The 21,416-nt window shown below is 58.1% G+C and overlaps 5 protein-coding genes across 6 annotated transcripts; 2 read left to right on the plus strand and 3 right to left on the minus strand.

The window, feature by feature from the left end:
• The first annotated feature begins 2,599 nt into the window (after positions 1-2,599).
• On the plus strand, positions 2,600-3,307 carry LOC117641004. Its single transcript, XM_034378091.1, has 3 exons — positions 2,600-2,754; positions 2,843-2,888; positions 3,031-3,307. The coding sequence occupies exons 1-3, from the start codon at positions 2,695-2,697 to the stop codon at positions 3,249-3,251; spliced, it is 327 nt and encodes a 108-aa protein (XP_034233982.1). The 5' UTR covers positions 2,600-2,694; the 3' UTR covers positions 3,252-3,307.
• Positions 3,252-5,044, minus strand: LOC117641003 (protein takeout-like). Its single transcript, XM_034378090.1, has 7 exons — positions 4,884-5,044; positions 4,594-4,696; positions 4,425-4,517; positions 4,077-4,227; positions 3,874-4,007; positions 3,630-3,773; positions 3,252-3,541 (listed from the first exon to the last, which is right to left on the minus strand). The coding sequence occupies exons 2-7, from the start codon at positions 4,670-4,672 to the stop codon at positions 3,393-3,395; spliced, it is 750 nt and encodes a 249-aa protein (XP_034233981.1). The 5' UTR covers positions 4,673-4,696; positions 4,884-5,044; the 3' UTR covers positions 3,252-3,392.
• A 1,420-nt stretch (positions 5,045-6,464) lies between these two features.
• On the minus strand, positions 6,465-10,314 carry LOC117641216 (ionotropic receptor 75a-like). Its single transcript, XM_034378368.1, has 9 exons — positions 10,236-10,314; positions 9,360-9,478; positions 9,096-9,263; positions 8,693-8,976; positions 8,410-8,618; positions 8,087-8,254; positions 7,850-7,968; positions 7,530-7,668; positions 6,465-6,503 (listed from the first exon to the last, which is right to left on the minus strand). The coding sequence occupies exons 1-9, from the start codon at positions 10,269-10,271 to the stop codon at positions 6,465-6,467; spliced, it is 1,281 nt and encodes a 426-aa protein (XP_034234259.1). The 5' UTR covers positions 10,272-10,314.
• A 1,375-nt stretch (positions 10,315-11,689) lies between these two features.
• On the plus strand, positions 11,690-18,019 carry LOC117640940 (CLIP domain-containing serine protease 14D-like). 2 transcript variants are annotated; one of them, XM_034377975.1, is made up of 7 exons: positions 11,690-12,187; positions 14,982-15,923; positions 16,012-16,172; positions 16,807-16,922; positions 17,010-17,275; positions 17,363-17,532; positions 17,619-18,019. In XM_034377975.1, the coding sequence occupies exons 1-7, from the start codon at positions 12,061-12,063 to the stop codon at positions 17,793-17,795; spliced, it is 1,959 nt and encodes a 652-aa protein (XP_034233866.1). In that variant the 5' UTR covers positions 11,690-12,060; the 3' UTR covers positions 17,796-18,019. The 2 variants fall into 2 exon arrangements, with proteins under 2 accessions (XP_034233866.1, XP_034233867.1); XM_034377976.1 differs by lacking the exon at positions 11,690-12,187 and adding an exon at positions 14,811-14,892.
• On the minus strand, positions 18,000-21,268 carry LOC117640942 (T-complex protein 1 subunit eta). Its single transcript, XM_034377978.1, has 8 exons — positions 21,114-21,268; positions 20,410-20,670; positions 19,822-20,172; positions 19,424-19,722; positions 19,183-19,335; positions 18,954-19,105; positions 18,688-18,876; positions 18,000-18,577 (listed from the first exon to the last, which is right to left on the minus strand). The coding sequence occupies exons 1-8, from the start codon at positions 21,114-21,116 to the stop codon at positions 18,342-18,344; spliced, it is 1,644 nt and encodes a 547-aa protein (XP_034233869.1). The 5' UTR covers positions 21,117-21,268; the 3' UTR covers positions 18,000-18,341.
• Between the last annotated feature and the right edge of the window lie 148 nt (positions 21,269-21,416).

Genomic DNA, 21,416 nt, shown 5'->3' on the forward strand with positions numbered 1-21,416 from the left:
GGAAGCCTGTCCGGGCGAAATAAAATTCGGCTTAACCTCACCTAACCTTACCTAACCCAACCTAACACAACCGAACCTAAGCAAAATTTTTTCCGTCCGATGAGAGCACACCGCTACAACTAGCACACACGACAATACCAAACGAATATCATCGAAAGAAAACCAAACGAGTATCATCTGCTTTCATTAACGTTCGTTGAATGAGATTTTTTCAAAAAAAAGCATGTTTATTTGAAATATTAATATTTTAATGGTAGACGCCTTTTTTGGTAGACACAATGAGCCGCCCCCATTTTTGGCTGAGCGATAGCGAAGCCTGTTACTCCAGTGCGGTTGAAAAGTTTTGTCTGTCTGTCTGTGTGTCTGTCTGTCTGTCTGTGTGTGTACACTACTCCTCCTGAACGGCTCGGCCGATCTGGCTGAGATTTCGCAGGGTTATTAGGTATGTTCTTGGCTCGGCACACGCGAAATTTCACCATCCTAGCTCAAGTGGTTCAGTTTTTATAGCCGAAAAACACCTAAAAAACGGCGAAAAATCGAGTTTTCTGTCGGTAGACCTCTCCTGCCTGGATGAAAGGGGGGTCTGGGGGGCGGAGCCCCCCAGCCACGACAAGTTGAAAAGTTACAAGGGTCAAGATCGTGTAATTTGTAGATGAAGCACCTCTATCTAGAATAAAGGGGGGTCTGGGGGCGGAGCCCCCCAGCATGCAACAGTTCTGAAGTAACTGATGATGGACAAGCATTGTCTGCCGGAGGCAGCCTAGCGCCGCAGGCCAAGGTAGGTACGCCAGGCGCGGGTTGGAGAAACAGGCAGCGACACATCGCGAAGCCTGTTACGACAAGACGCGGTCTGGCGTAAACCTACCTTGTAATGGTAGACGCTTTTTTGGTAGACACAATGAGCCGCCCCCAAAATTTTTCTTCCCCAAGTCGGATAGCCCTGGGGTGAGGAAATGTGCGGCTGTCCGACTGGACCCTGGATCCACCTCTCCCCCTCCCCCACCCTCCGCGGCGGCGGCTTGAGGCGTAACTGCCCTGAAATTGGTGCCACGTGTCTCGTCTCGTCCTCGTCTCGGCGAGACATCGGCAAGCCGGCAAGACGGCGGGTGGGGCAGGCCTCGGGCAGGCCCCGGGCAGGCCGACCAGTACGGCCCGGACAGGTTGCCAGGGCAAAAGGCCCCGAAAGAGTGGTGCCGTGCCCCCCCTCTCCCCTTTTGACGAGTATTCATTCACTCACGAGGACGCGGTGGGCGTGGCTCGGTGGTTCACCCTGCGGCCTGAACAGTGTAGCGTGGCAAGGCACGGGGTGGGTTCACCATCTTCTGGGGAAATGCGCCAAAAGGGAGGTGTAAATAGTTTCTCCAATCTAAGGATGCTTTTGTTTTCATTACCGCAGTGGCCCCGCGTCATCGGTCAGGTCATCTGTGGTGTCGACTTAGTCGTATCAACTGCCCCAACCTACAGCAGCCGAAGTTTGAGGTATCGATTGTTATTTTTGACGCTCCCCCCCTTTGTCCTCCGGACAATCTTCATTAAAAGCGCAAATGATTTTTTTTTTCGCAATTCGGAACAACTGCCGTCAAGGGGTATGCCTGCTCGACCATCAGTTTATTCTCCCACTCGACAGAGGGTGCTGCTGCAGCGGCGCGCGGTGAGGCGCCCGAGGTGGCGCACCACGTGGTGCACGTGTTCCCGTTCCGGTCGACCCGCGGCAGCGCTCAGCGCCGGGCGGCGCGCGTGCCGGGGCGCCGCGGCCGTCCGTCCCGGTCCGTCCCGGTCCGCCCGCACATGGAGGGCGCGAGGGCCGAGCACGCGTACGCAGACCAGCCTCTCCCTGCCGCACATGGAGGTGGAGGGCGCGGCGCCTGCACGCGTCACCCTGGGCGTCACCCTGGCCGTCACCGCCCCGCCCTCGCCGAGGCCCTGGCGACGGACGGCGGGCTGGCCCAGGCCTGGCCGCCCCGTCGCCTCAATTTGGCGCCTTTCTTTTTGTATCCGGATGATGGCTGACCCCGTGTACCCAGTCTAGGCCAGGCGCGTGGCGGCCGTGGCGCTCTCGGCCAGGGTGACCTCCTTCGCGAAACGGTGGCAGAGGGTGCGCGGCAGGGCGCGGCGCGGCACGGCGGCTACCAAGGGCACAGCGGGACGGGCCACCCTCTGCCCCCTCCCCCCCTCCCCCTCCCCGCTACGCCGCGCCTCGTGCCGGCTGCCAGTGCCGTGATTAGCAAGCAGGCGAAAATCGAAATCAGTGCCGCTGCCGCTTCGGGTTCCGAGTTTCCAAGCCGCGCCGCCTGTCTTGGCCGCCTTGTCTTCCCCTTTTCCCCCCTTTGACCTCCACTCGGCTCCACACACGCCGATTTACCTAGCAGTGGGCGCTATCCTTTCACGGCAGCAGCGATGTGAACGACCGCGGGAAAATGACCATCCCAGCAACGGACGATAGACACGAAATCACGAAATACGTGAATGCGAATAGGTCAACGGCAGTTCCATGTGGCTTATCTGCGCTCGCGCCGCATCACCGCCACTCCGCGCTTGGACAGGACATGATTCAAGGCGTGTTTTTTGAAGCAGCCAATCAATCAATCACTCTCGCGCTTACTCTCGAGTGCCACAAATTATCAGCTCCGTCCGATTGCGGCAGGACAACCGCACGGGACGTGGGCCCATTCCTCGTGACTCCTCGCCGACGCCATGAACACCGTCCTGACCTGCTTCGGCCTGGCCCTGCTCGCCGGGGTGGCCTGCGCCCAGGTAAGGATCGGATTGCACGTCGCAATCGGCATTGTTTTGGTTGTTGCTGCGATCACGGCGTGTGTGTGACGGAGTGCCCTGTGTGCAGGCGGCAGCCCCTCGCGACGCCGCGCTCGCCACCACCTCGACGAAGGGTACGTGCACTACCCCGCCCAACAGTGTGGCAGCAGACCGACTGACGCGGGCTACACCGCTTCAGTCTGGGGAGCAGTGTTGGCGATTTTCTACTTGTTTGTGTTCCGATCTGTCACTGAGTGTGGCCCTGTGTCTGCGCAGCCCTGCTGCCAAAGCTCGGCTGCTACCTGGAGGCCACGGGCCAGGTGGCCCGGTTCATCGCCGACATCCCCCGCAACTGCCTGGACCTGGCCTGGCGCTCGCGCCACCGCCACCCCGGCCCGCTGTACGTGTTCCCGCCCTGCCTCATCACCTCGGCCGCCGCCACCTACCAGCTCACCACCATCGTGTACAAGCCGTGCAACGCAATGAGTTGGCACTGATAAACAATTCCTAACTTAGTTTATTGATGAAAAAATATGAGGACTATGTACATGCATTTGTAGTGTCATTGGTCTAGGGAACACAGGCCCTTTAGAGTAACTTATCACAGCAGTTCGAGAGTGGGGGTGGATGCGGGGCGATTACTGGGGGAACAGCTCGTCGTAGGGGATGTCGAACACGGGGGAGACGTAGGTCTTGATCCTCTTGGCGAAGGCCGCCGCGATGGACGGCCGCATCTCCTGCATGATGGACTTGTCGTTCTCGCTGACGACGCGGCTCAGCAGCTCGGCTGCAACAAGCACCTCGCCGTTGACCCCACACACGTCGCAAGAAACAGGGAAAACTTTTAAAACGTGTAAAATAGGAAATGGACTCACCCTGTTGGGCGTGTGCAGGGTTGACAAACTTGAAGGCGGTCTTCTGGGGGATGATGTCGAACTCGACGTTTTCCACGTTGAAGAAGTCCTTGCCGCCCTGCTGCTGCTTGTGGCCTTGGAGGTTCAGCTTAATCTGCACGTTATCTGGAAAGTGGAAAGTAAAAAGTGGGAAATGAGAAACTGCCGCCTGCACTGTACTGGTCCACTCCGGCGCCCCGGTCCGCCTAGTCCGGCCCGGACTCACCCATCCTGATGTTGGCACGGCCCTCCCCGTTGATGGGGATCACCAGGACGCGGCCGCGCGTCTTGTACTTGCTGACGAGCGTGATGGTGGGCACCTTGAAGTCCATCATGATGCGGCCCTTGGCCAGGTCAGCCCTGCGCAAAGCACTCCGTCAAGGCCGGCCCCGCTGCGACGGCGGTACACAACGCTTGCCAAAGACTCACCGGACGGTCTCCAGCTTGGCCAGGTTTGCTCCGCTCACCTCCGCGTCCGAGAACGTCATGTCGATGTTGAGGGGGCCGTTCCCGCCCCTGTTGAGGTGGATCGAGCCCACCTTCAGGGGGTCCAGCGGGGCGATGCCGAGGTCCGTGTTGCCTGCGGAATCAGCAACCATCGGTCATGGGGTGGTTGGTCACGGGGTGGTTGGTCACGGGGTGGTTGGTCACGGGTGGTTGGTCACGGGGTGGTTGGTCACGGGGTGGTTGGTCACGGGGTGGTTGGTCACGGGTGGTTGGTCACGGGGTGGTTGGTCGTGGGGAAGAACGCGCGGTTGCGGCGGCAGCCAGACTCACCCTTCCCCAAGTCCTTGACGGCCTTCGTGATGGCGGACTGGAGGCACTTGTTGAGGTTGGCGCCGGAGGCCTTGCACGTCTCCCATCCGGCCGCTGCATGCAGTGACAACAAAAACCGTTCAATACAGGTACTCCAGACGTTGCACCCAAACGTGTTGGCGGTACTCACGCAGCTTGTGCTCGGCGAGGGCCAGCGCGATGACCCACATTGTGGCCAGGAGGCACAGCACGTTGCGAGCGGTCGTCATGGTGGAGTGACAAGCCACAGATTTCTGCACGAAAACGAAATCAGCAAATGGGCACTGCAGCTTGCGGGCCACGCTGGCAGTGGCAGTCCCGACTGCAGCCCTGTCAGCTGCACTGCATGCACTGAGCCGCTCGCCGCTCGCCGGCCGGCGTTCTGGCGTACGCTAGCGTTCGGTGGCTGGAGGCTACTAGAGGCCACTGGAGTCTACTCACCTGCGCGGCGCGTCGACGGGGAGGGGCGGCTGGTCCGCGGGCTGGTCCAGGTGATTAGGAAGTGCGTAGCCGGTGGGGACCGCGGAGCGACTGTGAACCACTTGGGTCTGGAAGTCAGCAGCTAAGCTCGCGTCTGTGGCCGAGCCGAAACTCAGAGTGCTCCCTCCCCACTTCCTCCGCGCAAATACTCATCCTCCTTTTGCGTAATTCATCTCTCCCCCTCCCTCTTTCTCTCCCCTGCCCCTTCCTTCCTCTACTAGGTACCCCGGCGCCACAGCCTTTGTCCCATTCGCCGCGCGCGCCTGTAAAGACCTCCCGAAAAAAAAGTGCATCGATGACACTAAGAAGTGCCATAAGCGACGCGCGGTTTCTAAGGAGCGCTCTGCAAACTGACGTGTGTACATTGTACACTCTTATTAGAGCATGCTTCCAAGCACACTCTTATTTACAGCATACTTGCCAAGCACACGCTTATATAGAGCAGTGTGCCTGGCATGTACACGCTAAATAAGAGTGTACTTGCCAGGTACACTCTATTATGGCGTGTGCCTAGCAAGTATGCTGTAAATAAGAGTGTGCCTGGAAGCATGCTCTAATAAGAGTGTACTATGCGCACACTTCCGTTTGCAGAGCGTGTGAAATGGAACAAAACGAAAAGGGACGCTCTGCGACACGGGAGTGACAACACGGCGGGCGACGTGCGGCGGCCGGTCAATTCGCGTACTACGTTACGTGCTGCCCTCCCGACCCAAGCCCAAGGCCATGCTTCATTCCTTACAAGTGAGCTCTGGGCAAATCAGCTCGATCCGTGGTTTGGTGGATGCGCGGCGGCCGGAGTGGGGACCTGCGTGAGCGGCGTGGTCCTCGACGTGGTCCTCGGCCCAGGGAGGCTGCGGTCGCTGTTTGGGGGCAGGCCGGGCAGGCCGGTCAGGCCTCGCGGTGCGCGCTTACGGCCGCCCCCGAGTAATTGACCCCGTCGTTATCTGGCGCGCATTCCCCGAAAACGGGCGGCGAAGGCGAATCCGAGCGGCGGGCCGATAGGCGTAACGAGCAGTGGCGTGCCGGCCGGCCGCGTCGCCGGGCGGCAGCATGAGCAACACGATCAAGATCAAGACGAGCAGGCCGAGGTGAGGTGCGCGGTGCCGAGTTTCCCGGAGTTTCCGCATTCTGAAGCGTTCATCCAGAATGTTCCCCCGCGGCGGTGCCAAGAATCATCGGAATCGGACGGAAAATTCCCGCGACAATTTTGGAAGCGTGATAATTCATCAACGGATTTTGATGCGTGCCGCTGTTTGTGGCCCTCTGCTCCGCGACGCCATTCATCGAGTGCTGCGCGAGCATGGGCACGCGGCGCGAGGCTGCGTCCGGACAACGCTCTGCTCGGTCGCCACGAGGCGGAGCGCGGAGCTATTCGGATGCTGCGTGCCTCCCAGGCACTGCCCGCCCGCCGCCGGTCTCGTGTCTAGTGTTTAGCACCACAGAAAAGCGTCGATTCGGTGCGTCCAACCGGATGATCCGTGGAATCCAGTTTCTGATCCGCTCTCTGACACGTTCGAAACGTGACGATCGAACTGGATTTTGTCAAGTCGTCAGTCCAACCGTTTCCTTGACTTGACCAGACTGGAAGAAATAAATTTTACATGAAGCCACTATAGTTCAGTTCAATACGAATTGTTTTTAACAGACGCTTAATTATTTTCCAGAGAGATACATCGGCCTTTTGCTAGGTACAGTCCTGTGTTGGCTTGCTCCGTATTTAATTTTATGATCTCGGCCTGTGGCCAGCACAGCCAGCACAGCACACATCTCGCCGTTTACGTCATGAGTCACCCTAGACTCACGGGTTGATGGAGAGCCATACAGTAGGCCACGCGTGGGGCTCGCCCGGAGTGGACCGCGGCCCCCTTGCCCGCCGCGCCCGCCTCGCCGTGCCCACGGAGTGAACTTCGGCCCGTGCCAGAGTCGCCAGAGTGCCTGGCCCGTAAAAGACAAACGCCTGAACCAACAAGCACCGATTAAACGGTTGGCCCGACGAGACATGCCTGTATGTCGCATGGGTAGCCAAGGTAGGTACACTGTTACGCCCAGCGATCTGGTAGGAAAAACACAGGCACCGCACCCCCACCCTCGTCCTGGGTTCGACGTTTCCAGAAGACGGCCTGCCGCCGCCTGTCACCCGCCGTGCCGCCGGATATGCTCTGGTGACGCGCCGCGCGCCGCCCCTAGCCCGATGGCCGGTCCGGAATGGTCCAGGGTCCGGCTCGGCAACCTGTCCAAGGTCACGGTCTGGGCGCGCGCTGGAGCAAGTAGGTACCGCGAGGCGCACGGAGCGCGGCGTGCGTTCGCCGTGACGCAGTTCGATCACCGTGACGTGATCGAACCGGCCAGCGCGCGCGCGATTGGAGAAGTGATCCAGTGGCCTGCGCCTCGCTGACGGTGATCCCGGCTTTATTCCTGACTCCTCGACGTCACCACACTGACGACGTGCACGGCAACACGTCGCCGTCAAGCCGGTCGCTCCACCTCGCCGTCGCCCGCGGCGCCGGCGTCCACGTCGACCGCCGTCGCGTCCACTTGGTTCCTGGAGAGGCGCACGTGTGCCAGCTCGGCCAGCAGCACGAGCACGGCCAGCGCCGTGCCGCCCACCATGAGGTAGTACGAGCTCCTGGCGCCCACGAAGCTCATGGAGGTGAAGCGGGCGCCCTGCGCGTCGCAGCGCGGCTTGCTGTACAGGCTGCGCAGGATGAAGCGCGCGCGCAGGCCGCGCTCCCACTGCAGCAGCAGCCTGCAGCAGAGGGCAGGCTGGCCACAGGCTGGCTAGCTGGCTATGCAAAGCGCCCGCGCGCGCCGCGATAGGCAACCCGCGCGCACCGCAGCGTGGCGGCGTCGCCCACCCGGAGCACGACAGGCGCTCCGCTACGCGCTCCGCTACGCGCTCCGCTACGGCCAGGGCCTAGAAGACTCACTTGATCTTGAACAAGTGCGTGATGGGCGAGTCGCGGCGCGTCACCAGGTTGGGGTGGCGCAGCGACGAGTAGCCGTCGATCTCCGCCAGGTCGCACTTCTCGTGCTCCTCGAAGGTGGCCTGGGGGCGGGCAGAATCCAAAATCGGCGTCTTTATGACCTTGTGTGTCTCCCTTACACACAGGGCCCTTGTTGGAGCCGAGGCACTGCAAGCGGCTGGGGCTGCAGAGGGCGCTTGCCTGGATGTGGCCGTAGAGGGGCGAGTCCATGGCCACGAAGGCGAACAGCCCGTCCTGCAGACGGCGCACGCCCTCCGTCATGCTCAGGAAGAGGCGCCGCTTGCCCTTGCGGGCGATCTTATCGTAGAAGAGGCCGCGCCGCACCTCGTCCGTGCCGTTGGCCATTTGCTGCGAGAAGCAACCGCAGTGACGCGCGTTCCAATCCGGGGCACCATTTGTTGACACCCAAGTCGATGTGCATTGGAAACGCGCATACAGTAAAACAAACGGACAAAATTTTGGCTGGAGAACGACTTGTTTTCACGAGCCGTGCCCGTCCGTACCTCAAGGAAGTACACGTTGTAAGGCATGTTTTCGGCGCCTACGGAGAGGCGCGACTTCCAGAGGTCCCTGAGGGTGCGGATGGAGGAGGAGGCGCTCTGCAGCAGCACCACGATGGACGCGGAGTAGCACGTGAAGAGCAGCAGCACGGCCAGGAACAGGACGAACGTCACCAGCCGCCCCACCAGGCCGCGGGCCTCCACGGGGGACCCTGGAAACTCGGGGTTGAGTCTGTTGCGAACCCCCAGCCCCGGCCTCGGGGTTCAAGCGCAGCACTGCACGCACCCTGCTGCGCGATGGCGCCAAACGCGAGCATGAACACGTCCGAGAAGGAGGAGCGCATGGCCTCCTTGCGAGAGCCCTTGCCGGCGCCCAGGCGGCGCTGCCCCGCCAGCCCCGCGTCCTCGTCCTTGCTCTCGAAGGGCTCCTCCAGGCGCAGCGCCAGCACGGCCATCACGCAGCACACCGCCACCATGATGAGCGACGCGTACCACAGCGAGTCCGGGAACGGCAGCCAGAACACGTTGTCAGTGTAGGCCAGCGGCGGCTGGCGGAACACCGTCACCGCCCTGCGGCCGAGGTTAGATTGGGTTAGGTTAGGTTAGGTTAGGTTAGGTTAGGTTAGGGTACGTTAGGCTAGGCCCGATCCGAAACGACACCCCGCGGCGGCGCTCGATGTACGACGCACCGCATGGGGATGTGGAAGCCGGTGTAGCGCATCGCCAACATCCTGAAGGCCACGGGCAGGGTGGCGGTGCCGCCGACCTCCACCAGGCCGTTGAGCAGGTCGCCCAGCAGCCCGTCGAACTTGCCGTTGCGCACGTAGCCGTGGGAGTTGGTCACGTGCAGCGACAGCCTGTCGGCGCGCGAAGCAAATGGTTAGGCCGGCTGGCTAGTCAGCCTGCCGACCTCTCGTTTTGTCTGCTGCCGGGCACTGGGCCGGGGCACTCACGTGGCGTTCATCAGCTCGTAGGCCTGCAGCAGGATGGGGAACGTGGTCTTGGTCAGCTGGTCCAGCTCCTTCTCGCGGCCGTCCGTCAGGTGGTGGATCGAGTTGTTGGAGTCCAGCAGCTGTGGCGGCAGAGGGAGCAAGAGTCAAGAATGCCCCCCCCCCCCCAACGCATCGAGAAGTTTGTTCATCGACGGTGCGGAGCCTCACCGCGATGCCGGTGGGCACGACGTGGCCGCCCATGTCCCTCTGGATGTCGCCGCGGCGCGGGCGCAGCAGGGCCACCTTGTTGGGGCGGCGGCGCGCCCAGGAGGCCACGTGTTCCGGCACGGGGGCCGCGCCCAGCACCGGCCGGTGCGCCTCGAACACGTCCACGCCGCCGTCCGCCACAGGGCACGCGACCGTCACCTGCCAGCCGATGTCCGCGCGACGTAGTTATACAAGGTAGAGAAGTCGAGAACAATGTTTTTAGGCCGAGTGCATTCTGAGAAAAAGCGAAAATTTCATCTGCCTAAAGAGCCGTCTGAGGAGACGCGAGCGCCATCTCGTGGCGAGTTCGCGTACTACACTGTACTCGGTACTCGTTGAGTTGGTCTGGCAGCCGCCTGGCCTGGAGCGGCGCTGCCGTCGCTCCAGCCCACGCGTCGGAGCGGAGGTACACTCAAAGGGTTCAATGAAAAAGCAGGCTGCCGCACCTGGCTGTCCACGAGGGCTGTCCGCGGGGTGGCCGCCGCGACGGTGTCCTCGGCGCACGCGGGCTGCACCAGCACCCAGCGGAAGGGCCGTCGGAACAGGTTCAAGTCGCTGGCCTGCGGTCAGCAAAACGCTATACACCCAGCCCCAGCCTCGGAGTCGTTCTGCCGGGTACTGGGGACGTACCAAGCTGAGCACGAGAGGGGCGTCCGGGCAGCTCATGTCGATGAACACCTCCTCGGCGAGGGCGGGCTCCACGGGCACGCCGGGCTTGCCCCTGGACGCCAGCCCCAGCAGCAAGGTCCGCAGGGACGCTGGCTGCAGGGCGTGGAGCAGCGGCGGGGGCGGGGCTCGCGGCAGGAACAGGGCGTTGCGCGGCGCGGCCGGGACCGCCGCCACCGCGGACGTGGACGCCGACGGCGAGGTTACGGTTGAGGAGTTGGTGGCGACAGCAGCCCCCACCACGACGTGCGCCGCCACCCCGCGCGACGACAGCGCCTTCAGCACGTCACGCCGGCCTGGAAGACAGCAAAGACAAGAGTCCACCGTCGCATCCGAAGCAAACCGGAACCACGCGGTCAGAACGCCTGCAGTCGGTACCCACCCCACCGGCAGACCACCCCGCTGACGTGCGACGGGGCGATGGTGCTGGCCTGCAGCGCGAGGAAGTCGGCCAGGAACTCGAGGGGCGGCGCGGAGGAGTCTGTCCCTCGCGCGGCCGCCAGCACCAGGAGCGCCATGCCCCACAGCCGGACCATGGCGACCTGTGGCGGAACAGAAGAGTGTTACAGTTCCTGCTAAAGACTGAAAAGTTTGCGTTCCGGCCGCCAGTGGCTCGGTGCCGCCCGTCTGGTGGCTGGCGCGCTCCGTTGGGGAGTGCGGCGCGCTTGGGGTCGGCCTTGGCAGCAGGCTGTGCATGGACGACGACATCGACGTCGCCCCGGTACGGATCGGCTCGGCCCCCGGTAATTGCAGGTCTGCGACACGACGTCTCCACGGCCCTTTTTTTCCCACGCCAGATTGCAGTGTGCGCGACAGGTTGATTCGCTTGCTAGACGACCTCCCAATTGCCAGTGCAGCTGCTGCTTCGCTTCGCCGGGCGGGCCGGGACGGGAGCGTCCGTCCGCCTGCCGCTAGCCACACCAGCGCACGGCTGTTCGTTGGGCTGCCTACCTCCCGGGCGCCCGGGCGCGCGCTCTGGTGAGTGCCTTTCCAGTCTTTGCTCTGATTGTCTCCTCACCGATTTATTTTCAGTTTCCGTAGAAACCGACAAGCCGTATCTCGTGAACCACCTCGCCATTTTTTCACGTCCTCTCGAACGGGTCTTCCGCGCGTGTCGGCGAGATTGTGCTCTTTCCGGGGAATTCCAAACCCGAGCCCCGTCGGCGACTGGCCAGTGCTCTGGCTGGCGCCGCGCCCCGCCGATCGACTACCAGGATGACTACTGGTTTCAGAAACGGAGTCTCAGTGGCAGGGCAAAAGTGAACAGGCTCCGGTCCAGTGGTCCAGCGCGAGGAATAGGGACCAGGGCGATGGGCGATGCAGATGAGGAGAGGGAGGAGAGGGGGGAGGCGGCGCGTGGAGGCAAGTTGTTGTGTTCTGTGCCGTTGTTCCACCAGAAGCCAGAGCCAGAAGGTGCCGGTGCGTTGGTGAGGCTGGTCTGGCCAGGCCGTGCTCGGCAGTGGCGGACCGCGTCAGTGGCGTAGTTGTCGTGGTTTCGTGACCGGCGTGACGCCGTGGCACCGTGACGCCGCCGCCGTCGCGTGTCGCCGAGGGTCCGAGGGTTCGTCCCGCTCGTCCTCGTCGCCGCCCCGCTCGGGCGCACTGGTGCTGCAGTGCTGCCGCTTCGGCCGTCGTCGTCGCCTTCGCTCGGAGCCTCTGCGCCGTCGCCCACCACAACTGCGCCGCGATCCAGGGTGGCTTGACCGCTGTCGCCCAGGATGAGAACGCGACGCGGCCCGGCAAGGCAGCCAAGGCCCCGCCACTGGTAGTGCACTGGCCTGCCTCCGCCATGCCGCTCGAGGCCGGCGCCGGCGTGGCTCGCGTGGCTACGCCACCGCTTGCAGCCCTGCTGGTCGCTGCCCTGCTACTGGCCGGCCTGCCGGACTCCCAGCAGCAGCCGCAGCAGCGCGACAGAGGTGCGTATCCAGTGGCGAAGCAGCGCTCGCAGCGCGGACGCTCTTTGCTGTTGTTGATGTGGTTGTTGCTAGTGTTGGGTAGTGGCGTACTTGCAGCGCGGACAGGTTGGTGGGGAGATGCGGTTATGGGGCGGGAATTCCCTCACTCCGTAGCGTGCCTATTGGGTGCAGCGGACTTCGATTTTCAATCAAGAACGAGTAATCGACTTGATTTCCATTCGCTGCCACATGATAGATAGAGCGAGTCGCCAATGCATAAACAATGCCCGATCGCGGCCAAGATTGGTGGCGACGCGCGCAAGATGGCGGTCGCCAGGCCGTCAGGCCGCCAGGGCGGGGAATGGCAGTGTGTATTCCTCTCACATTTCCTGGAAGGGCGATACTGCAAGATTGTGCGTGTGTTCGGCACGACCACGACGAGGCGCGGCGCGGCGGCCGAGGCGAGGCGAGGCGAGCGTGGTGGGAGGAATGACCCCCAAGGTTGTGCTGGAGCTGCCGCCCCGCCCGCCTCGCCCGGCCGGGCCGGGCCCGCCGTCTTAGGGGTGGCGAACCCCTTCGCCGAATAATCTCAAAGTGCCCCGAGTTCTTTGTCGCGAGGCGCGCTCCGCGGAAAAGGCGCTTTGCCTGGGGCTATGGGTCGGGCGTTCCGGGCGTACCGGGCGTTCCGGGCGAGCGGCTGGGACCAGGCCGGCGGCCGGTTTAGCGAGGGCGCCGCGACCCGGAGCGACCCGATGTTTCCACAATGGAGTGTGCACGGTGATTGTAGCCGGCGGCGGGGCGGGGCGGGGCGGCCCCCCAAATACATTTCCCGCCACAGCTTATTACCGCGCGGATCTCGCGGCTGCTCGCGGCCGGAAGCGACAACGCCCGGGCGGCACGCAAGCACACGCACTCCGCGCTGGTGGAAAGATTCCTTTCCAATTCCTTTGGGATTCCCGGGGCGGCTTATCGAAACCAGGCTTTGTTCGAACTATTTCTGATTCGGAGTTGGATTTCGCAGGGCGTCTTGGCGCGAAAGCGACGCGGGCACGGCCGACGCGTACACTGTAAGTGCCTCGCGGACGCGGTGCGGGATTATGAGGGCGGGGCGCGAGGAGGCCGGCCGACCGGCTCGGCTGGGGATTCCCCGAAGAAGGCCCCGCTGACTCCTGATTCCTGTTTGCGTTGTTTTGCTTTCCTTGAGCCTTTCCTTGCCTTTCCTTTTTTACGGTGGGGCCCAGCAGCAGGTGTATGACATCCCACGGCGAGGGGGAGGGGTAATCATTGCAGCGCGCAGGCCGCCCAGTATCTGAAGAATAAATCGAGGGGGTAGCAACTCCCAAAAATCGCGGCCCGACTATTACGTTTTGAGACTATTACGCGTAATAGATGGGATATTACGTATATTACGCGGCTATTACGTTCTATTACGGACTATTGTGCTACGCGGTTATTACGCTTTGAAAAACAGCGCTAAATCTTTCACGTTGCTTCCGCTTCCTGCAACATACTCGTGTTATGAAAAATCCCGCTGTACATTTGCAGTGCACAGTTTTTCTTTTCTTTTTTGGTTATTTTTGAAGGTTGTTCGAAGTTATTTACTAGAACTAGGTCCAAATCAAGTGAATTTTCAAAGTGGTCCAAATCAAGATCTTCTTTCAGAAATGGATTCGTCTCGTCAAGACAAACAAAAAATGTCAACACATCTCATAGGTTTGGACGGGAATGACAACGTTATTGAGCTTCAAAAGTACCAAGAAGGTCATTTCTTGACCATCTTTGCAAGTTTGTAGGTGAATAGCCTTTTTATGTTCCATCCAAACCTATGACATACGTTGACATTTTTCTGTCTTGTCGACACAAATCCATTTCTGTAAGAAGATCTTGATTTGGACCATTGGAAAATTCACTCAAACCGCTGAGAAATATTACAAGATTGGATTTCAAGGCGGCACTTGTAACGTCAAGTTGAAAAGATCTCGGGCTAAATCCATTTCCAAAAAGTTTTAGTAAATTTTCAAAATCGTCTAAACTTTGATGTCATGAAATGACTGCCTCTTGACAAGTGTACTGTACAAATTAAGGTGATGCCGTCCTTTCAGGTACAGTAAACGCTGTACCTCTAGGTACAGTAAACGCCGTGCTTCTTAGTACGGCAAATCCTGTTAATAAATTAACAGAGAATACCCTACATTTTTCGCACAGTGTACCCCCTCCACCCGACTCTGGGGGAATGCCGACAACCGTGCGTGGAGTATAGCCAACGCCATCAGGAGCTGTCAATACTCCCTGACAGGGGCATTTCTGACCTATTACGCGGTTATTACGCGGCTATTACGATAATATTACGTGTATTACGTTATTATTACCGATATTACGCGACTATTTCGGTTATTACGCCGTCATTACGGCTATTACGTTGTTATTACAGAGCAGGTGACCCGACTATTACGCGAGTTGCTACCCCCTCGGAATAAAAACGTAAACAGGCAGGAGCGCGTCCCCGGCGCGGCGTGCGCAGCGATCCCGAGGCGATGTGTGCCCATAATGAAAGGGGTCCGACCATCTTTTTTCCTGCCGAGCTGAAGTGTAGTGGGCAGCACTTTGGAAGCGCGCCACGCGGTATGAGCGGCATCCGGCCGCCTCCGGGCTGGAGATACTTGGAGATTCTCCGGTACGACGGGCTGCTTCGGAAGACTCCGCGAGCCGTCCCGTCGCCGCGGCCTGTATGAATCAACAGGGGTCGGATAGCACTTGACTGGAAATGTTGGGGCAATAACGACAATAACGCTGTCCGCCTGCTTTCTGCTTCCAGCCGGATGCCAAGGGGAGTGCGTGGCCTCGTCGCGCTGCCCGGAGGACCAGCGGCACCTCCCTGACGCCGATGGCCCTGGCGGCCCTGGCGGCCCTGGCGGCGCGCACTGCCCGGAGCGGCTGGTGTGCTGCACCCGCGGCGACGACAGGGAGCGCGTCAGCAGGCGCAGCATCGGCGGCAAGCCGCAGACCAAGGGCGCGATGGCAGCGTCCTCCACCTCGTCCTCGCTGCAGACCACGTCGGACTCCCCAGTGGCCCTGGCGCTGACGCTGCGGCCCGGCACAGCGCCGGCACTGGTGTGGCCGCCCGCGAGCTCCAGCCACTCCAGCGAGGCCAGCGAGGCCAGCGAGCCCGCCGTGGCCATCCCATTGCTGCCGCCCGTCAACGCCCCTCAGCCGCCAGCCCCCACCGTGCCCCCCGCCCCTGTGTCCAGCCAGATAGCGCAGCGCTCCGGCGGGCCCCGGCAGGACGCCGCCGACGCGGACGTCTGGTTCCCGGAGTCGCCGTCGCCGCCCAGCAGCGCACACCGCCCGCCCACGGCGTACAACCGGCCCTCTGAGGACGCCGCCAAGCGGCCCGGCGACTTCCGGCCGCACGGGTTGTTCACGACGACGACGAGGCGAGGCCAGGACGCCGCTGCGGACTCGACGCGCCGCCCCTTGAGGCGGCCCGGGTGGCCGCACTGGCAGCACGACAACCTCGGGGACAAGCGAGTGCCGGACTCCCTCGGCGACGGCATGGCCACCAACAGCAGGCTGCACTTGCACGTGGAGGCCGATGACGAGGCGACGTCCAAGATGCGGCCCTCGGACGCCACGCCCAGCGTCCCCAGCAGGACGGGCTGGGGGGCCAACCAGTTCGACGGAAGGTCCACGACGGCGCAGTGGGGGACGCCACAGCCCAAGCGCACTGTCTCCAGGACGCCCCGCGTCAGCGAGAGAAGTAAGTCAGAGTCACCTTTCACGCGCTAGCGGCTAGCGCAATCCACTGCTCGGGCCATCTCCTTATCCAATCACTTGTTTGTCCCCAGAGTGCGCCGAGTTCGCTCGCCTGCAGACCGAGCGTGTCGTGGCGCTGCCGCTGGTGCCGGACCCCAAGCCCTCGGTGCAGCACGTCCAGAAGTGCGACACCAACTCCGTGCCGCTGGTGGTCGGCGGCAGCGACGCGCGCCTCAACGAGTTCCCGCACATGGTGAGCTGCAGCGCCACCCACGGTGCAAAAGCTAAAGGGCTGAGCCCCTGCGAGCGTAGGCAACGCGCCCCACAGCGGTGCGCCCCCCTTGGCGTGTTGCCTACCGCGCGGGCGGCAGCGCTCGTGCTCGCTAACGGTTCCACCATACCGCGCCGTCAAGTCGCATCTCTGCCGTCGTCACGTCAATGTCATGGCCGGCCAAAGCGGCGCGTAGGTGTATCGCTGGCATTGCATAACCGCAACCGCGGAACTGGTCTAGCCCGGGCGAGCTGCTCTGACCGCTGCATCTCCGCAGCACCCCAGACAGCACCTCGCGCAGCATGCGACACGGCCAAGAAACAAAACGCGTTTCGGACGCGCCCCGCATCCGGGTCGTCTAGTTCGCGAGGCGTGCTGTGGGCTGCCTCTCGCTCTCCTTGGGGACGCCTCGCCTCACGGGTGCGAGGGGGACAGACGCAGCCCCGTTTCGGACTCAGCCTGCTGCCCTATCAGGCAGCGGGCGACAGCGGTAATGAGACGCGAGACATGCGACGAGTGACACCCCCAATAGCGGCTGAAAACAAACAAACACGCCGAAAATTGTCGATTGCTGGTGGTTTTTGAACCCGGGTCGTCGCCTTTGCTTTGCTTGCAGGTGGCGATCGGGTACCGCGGGCCTGCACCCAGCTCTCGCATCGAGTGGAACTGTGGGGGCTCCCTCATCAGCGAACTGTTCGTGCTGACAGCGGCGCACTGCACGGCCACGGCGCAGTAAGTATACATACCACGTCGCGGATCTTGGCGCCGAGGCCGTGGGGTCTGGGTTTGGACGCCGTCTCACAGGCTGCCCTCTTGCAGGGGCCCCCCGATCCGCGTGCGCCTGGCCGAGCACAACCTGGAGTCCAATGAGGACGGCGCGCGGCCCGTGGACGTGGCCGTGTCCAGCATGGTGCGGCACCCTGGCTACCAGCCGCCGGCGCGCTACCACGACATCGGCCTCCTCCGCCTCGCCCGGAAAGTGCCTTTCGGCGCCACCGTGCGGCCCGCCTGCCTCTACACCGAGGACGAGGACACCTTCGCCAGCGAGCCGCTCGTCGCCACGGGCTGGGGCCACACGGAGCAGCGTGAGTGGCGCCCCGCGTCCCACTTGCTACTTACAGTGTCGCGTTTTCCTTTTGTGTTTCGTAGCGTTGATGTGAATTGGTTTGCAGTTGGTGAGAGGAGCCAGGTGCTGCAGAAAGTCATCTTGAACTTCGTGGACCAACGCACATGCAGCTCTCTGTACTCCGCGGACTCGACCACCTCCAGTCTGTCCAAGGGAATCGTCGCGGACTCCCAGATCTGTGCTGGCGTCCTGGAGGGAGGCAGGGACACGTGCCAGGTATGAATCCCCATTCCGGCTGCGTTCACACTTCACTCATCAACCTGAATCCAATATGGTGATGCATGTTGCAATATTTTTTCCAGGGTGACTCTGGAGGACCGCTGCAAGTCACAAGCCACAATAATCAATGTGTGTTTCACATTGTAGGCATAACTTCCTTTGGGAAGGTGTGTGCAGCTCGCAACTCTCCCGGTGTATACACGAGAGTATCCAAGTACATTCCCTGGATAGAAAGGCACGTGTGGCCAGAGGAAAGATGACAAATTTCCATTGAAGCCTTTGCTTGCCTTGACAAAGAACAAAGCAGAAATTGAACATCTGCTTTATAAAATGGTGCATTTGATCTCTCCAAGATATGCCCATAAGCATGAGATTTTAATTTATTATTCCAGTGACATTTCCCTTTGTAGAACGTAATTAGTATTAGATAGGACTTAAGTGTCAATAAAAAACCATTTGCCAAATAAAGTCAGTAGAAATTTAATAATTCTCCTTGATACAAAATACTATGAAATGCATTCACAATAGAAGTTGGCATTACAGTAAAGCAGTGTGTGCAGTTAGTAGTTAATGGTAAATATAATAATTAACAGTAGATCAATAAAAGCAATGAAATGAAACGTGACAGATGTAGACATGACTGCATACAACATCAACAGGCACTGGGATACAAATTTAACCAAGTCACTTGCCTAATTCATTGTACTGAAACATCACAAAATGATTCAGATGCAGGTATGCACCAAGGCACAAGGTAATGAGGACTGTGCAAAAATAAATTAGAGCCAAGATTTATGATAATGATCCTACATAGGTCGGCCCATGCCCCTGCCCATGCCCCCGGGCATTCCCCCCATCTGCGGGGCATCGTGGCCACCGGACTTCGGGCTCTTGATGGTTTCATCTACAGACAGGATTAAGCAGGCTGCTTCACTTGCTGCAGTCAGGGCATTGATCTTGATAATAGCGGGCTCCCACACACAGCTTTCGAAGTTGTCTGAAATATCTTCCTTCATGATGTCAACACCAAACCAAGATTGACCTGTTAACAGCAAAAACATTTTATATCAGTTACAGTTCACATCAAACCATTCATTCACACGTCATTAACAATCGCAAATCCATAATAGACTGAAAGAAAATGACAAACACCTTGGGCGTGTTTCTGCCTCAACTTGTTCAGAATATTGGTGGCATCGAAACCGGCATTGTCACAAAGCTGGCGAGGGATGACTTCCAAAGCTTTGGCAATGGCACCAATGAGAAGCTGCTCTTTGCCAGCAATTGTTCGTGAATAGTCTCGAAGATGACGGCTCAACTCCATTTCAATAGCTCCGCCACCTATTAAAAAACAAATGAACATTAGATTTCCAAGGAGACAACTGCCACTAGATCTGAGCAAGTCATATGATCCTTACCAGCGACAACAGCATCATTTTTAATTGTCCTTCTAACAATCATGATGGCATCATGGAGAGACCTGTCAGTTTCCTCAAGGAACTGTTCAGCTCCACCACGAAGTAACAGTGTGCAGGTCCTAGCATTTTTGCATCCTTTGAAAATATTAAACCTGAAGCAAATAAAAAATTGTCATTGCTAAATAATCTAAAACAATTAATGACAATTAATGATTGAATTAGGGCTCACCTCTCACCACCCACTTGGATCTCCTCAAACTTCTCACACTGGCCAAGAACTGAGTCCTCCAGGTCGTGAGCTGTGGACATAACTGAACCACCGCACGCCTTCATTGTCCTCTTCAGATCATCTTCAGGAACACGACCAGCACAGAACATATCCCTATAGAGAGACAAGGATCAGATATAATAATTGGAAAATCAGAATAAAGTTTAAAATTAAGTTACATCAAATTAAAAAGATGACTTGCCTATCAGCAAAATACTGGGTGGCAACATCTCCAATTGGGAGCTTTGATAAAACAACCTGGGCACCACTCTTTACAATCTTGTCAAGCTTCTCGTAGAGGATTTGCCATTCTGCGTCAACAACCTTCTGGTATTCACTCACAGATGCCACTCTGACCTCAGCATTATCACGTTCTGCTTTCAATTCCAATTCAACATTTAAGAGGGCAATTTTGGGGTTATCATAATTTTTAGGTTGCATTTCAAATCCAGCATATGAGAAGGTTTTCTTAAACGCTACACCGCTAATTAGCTGAGAATCCTAAAAATGACCAAATAAAGAAGAAAAAAAAAGTTACAATTATTATAAAACAATAGTAATATAAATCTCTGGTCCAAAACATTAAGTAGATAAACTTACCTCAAGAGCTCCACCCTGGATTTTCTTCACACCAATCATATTCAGGGGCAACAGCTCATCTAGCATCAGAACAGCATCCACAACCATTTTGGAAAAGAAAGCCTTCTGTTGATGAATAAGCTTGGAGCTAAGAGCAGTGGCAGCACACTTCTCAAGAAGGGCCCGGTGCTCCGCAGCATTAGACTTCTCAATTTTAACAGACAGGCTGTTTATTTTTTCTACAGCAAGCTGTGTAGCCTTGCGGAAGGCACGAATGATGATTCTGGGATGAACTCCCTCTTCCACAAAAGGCTTGATTTGCTTCAAAAATTCTCCAGCCAGCAAAACAACACTGGTGGTACCATCACCAACCTGACAACACACAAAATTAATTTAGTAAAATTAAATAGGGAGTTTAAACATTATTGACATAGAACACAGTTTGAAGAATGTACAGTGAAACATGAAATGATGCTCCGAACTGTCAAGCATCATCAGTCTAACTTCAATAAATTTATTTTCTCTCCTAAATTGTCAGGTATGGAACTTTAAATCTTCAAAGAACATACTGGCAGGAGATCAAATCAAAAAGAGAAACAAATTTCTCACCTCAGCATCCTGAGATTTTGCGATGTCAACCAGTGTTTTGGCAGCGGGGTGAACAATTTCCAGGAGTTTCATGATTGTTGCGCCGTCATTTGAAACTGTAGCCTTGCCACCTTGGTCGACAATTAGCTTGTCCATTCCACGGGGACCCAGGGTAGTCCTGACAGCGTCCACCACTGCCTGACATGCTGTGATGTTTGAAAGGAGTTGCGAGGTGCCCTGAGAGCTGTCCGTCCCCTCTTTCAACAAAATGATTTGAGGTTGCTGAAACAAAAATATAAACAGAGATGGTTAAAAATCGATATGGGGGCACTATGCTTCGAGTCTAAATCGCTGAGTAGAAGAATAAGAAAATTTACTAGACAAAGTAAAGACAATGAAAATTTTGAGTACAGGTTAGAAATTAGAAAGAGGTGGATACGATGATAGTGGAGGCAACATTGAAGCCGCTCATTCCAGACAATGGGAGCCACTGACAAGGAGGAGATTAAAAGTAATTGCAAGTGACGTTATGTAATATGCAAAACATTAGACAAACTATTGAAAAACGCCGGACATGAACACCTGATATTTCGAACCGATATAATAGAACGAAATATATGAAACTAAGGGTACAATACGGTACCAAAAAGTCGTAAATTATCAAATTTACAATTTTTAAAACAAATGGATGCACGATGGATATTCTTTCCGCGGATTAAAATTACCATTGTCACGGGGTCTTGTGTTGCACAGACAGAAGGATCACTCACACTCCCTCAAAAAACACCGCACCGCCTGACTAACCCAATCGCAATCTCGATGCCAATGTAAAGAGAGTTTTGCATGGATGTATGAGAAATTGTGCGAACAAAACAAAGAACTTGAACTTCGGATATTTGTGAATCTGTGGCTCTAATTTTGTTAAATAGCCTGCACTGCTAAGGATTTAATATTTATGCTACACGAATTTGGATTTGAGTCCTTAAATTGTTCAAGGATCAAATCACCATAGGCAGCATCTCACCGCG

The sequence above is a fragment of the Thrips palmi genome, unplaced genomic scaffold (genome assembly GCF_012932325.1).
Source record: "Thrips palmi isolate BJ-2018 unplaced genomic scaffold, TpBJ-2018v1 HiC_scaffold_15, whole genome shotgun sequence".
Taxonomy (NCBI): domain Eukaryota; kingdom Metazoa; phylum Arthropoda; class Insecta; order Thysanoptera; family Thripidae; genus Thrips; species Thrips palmi.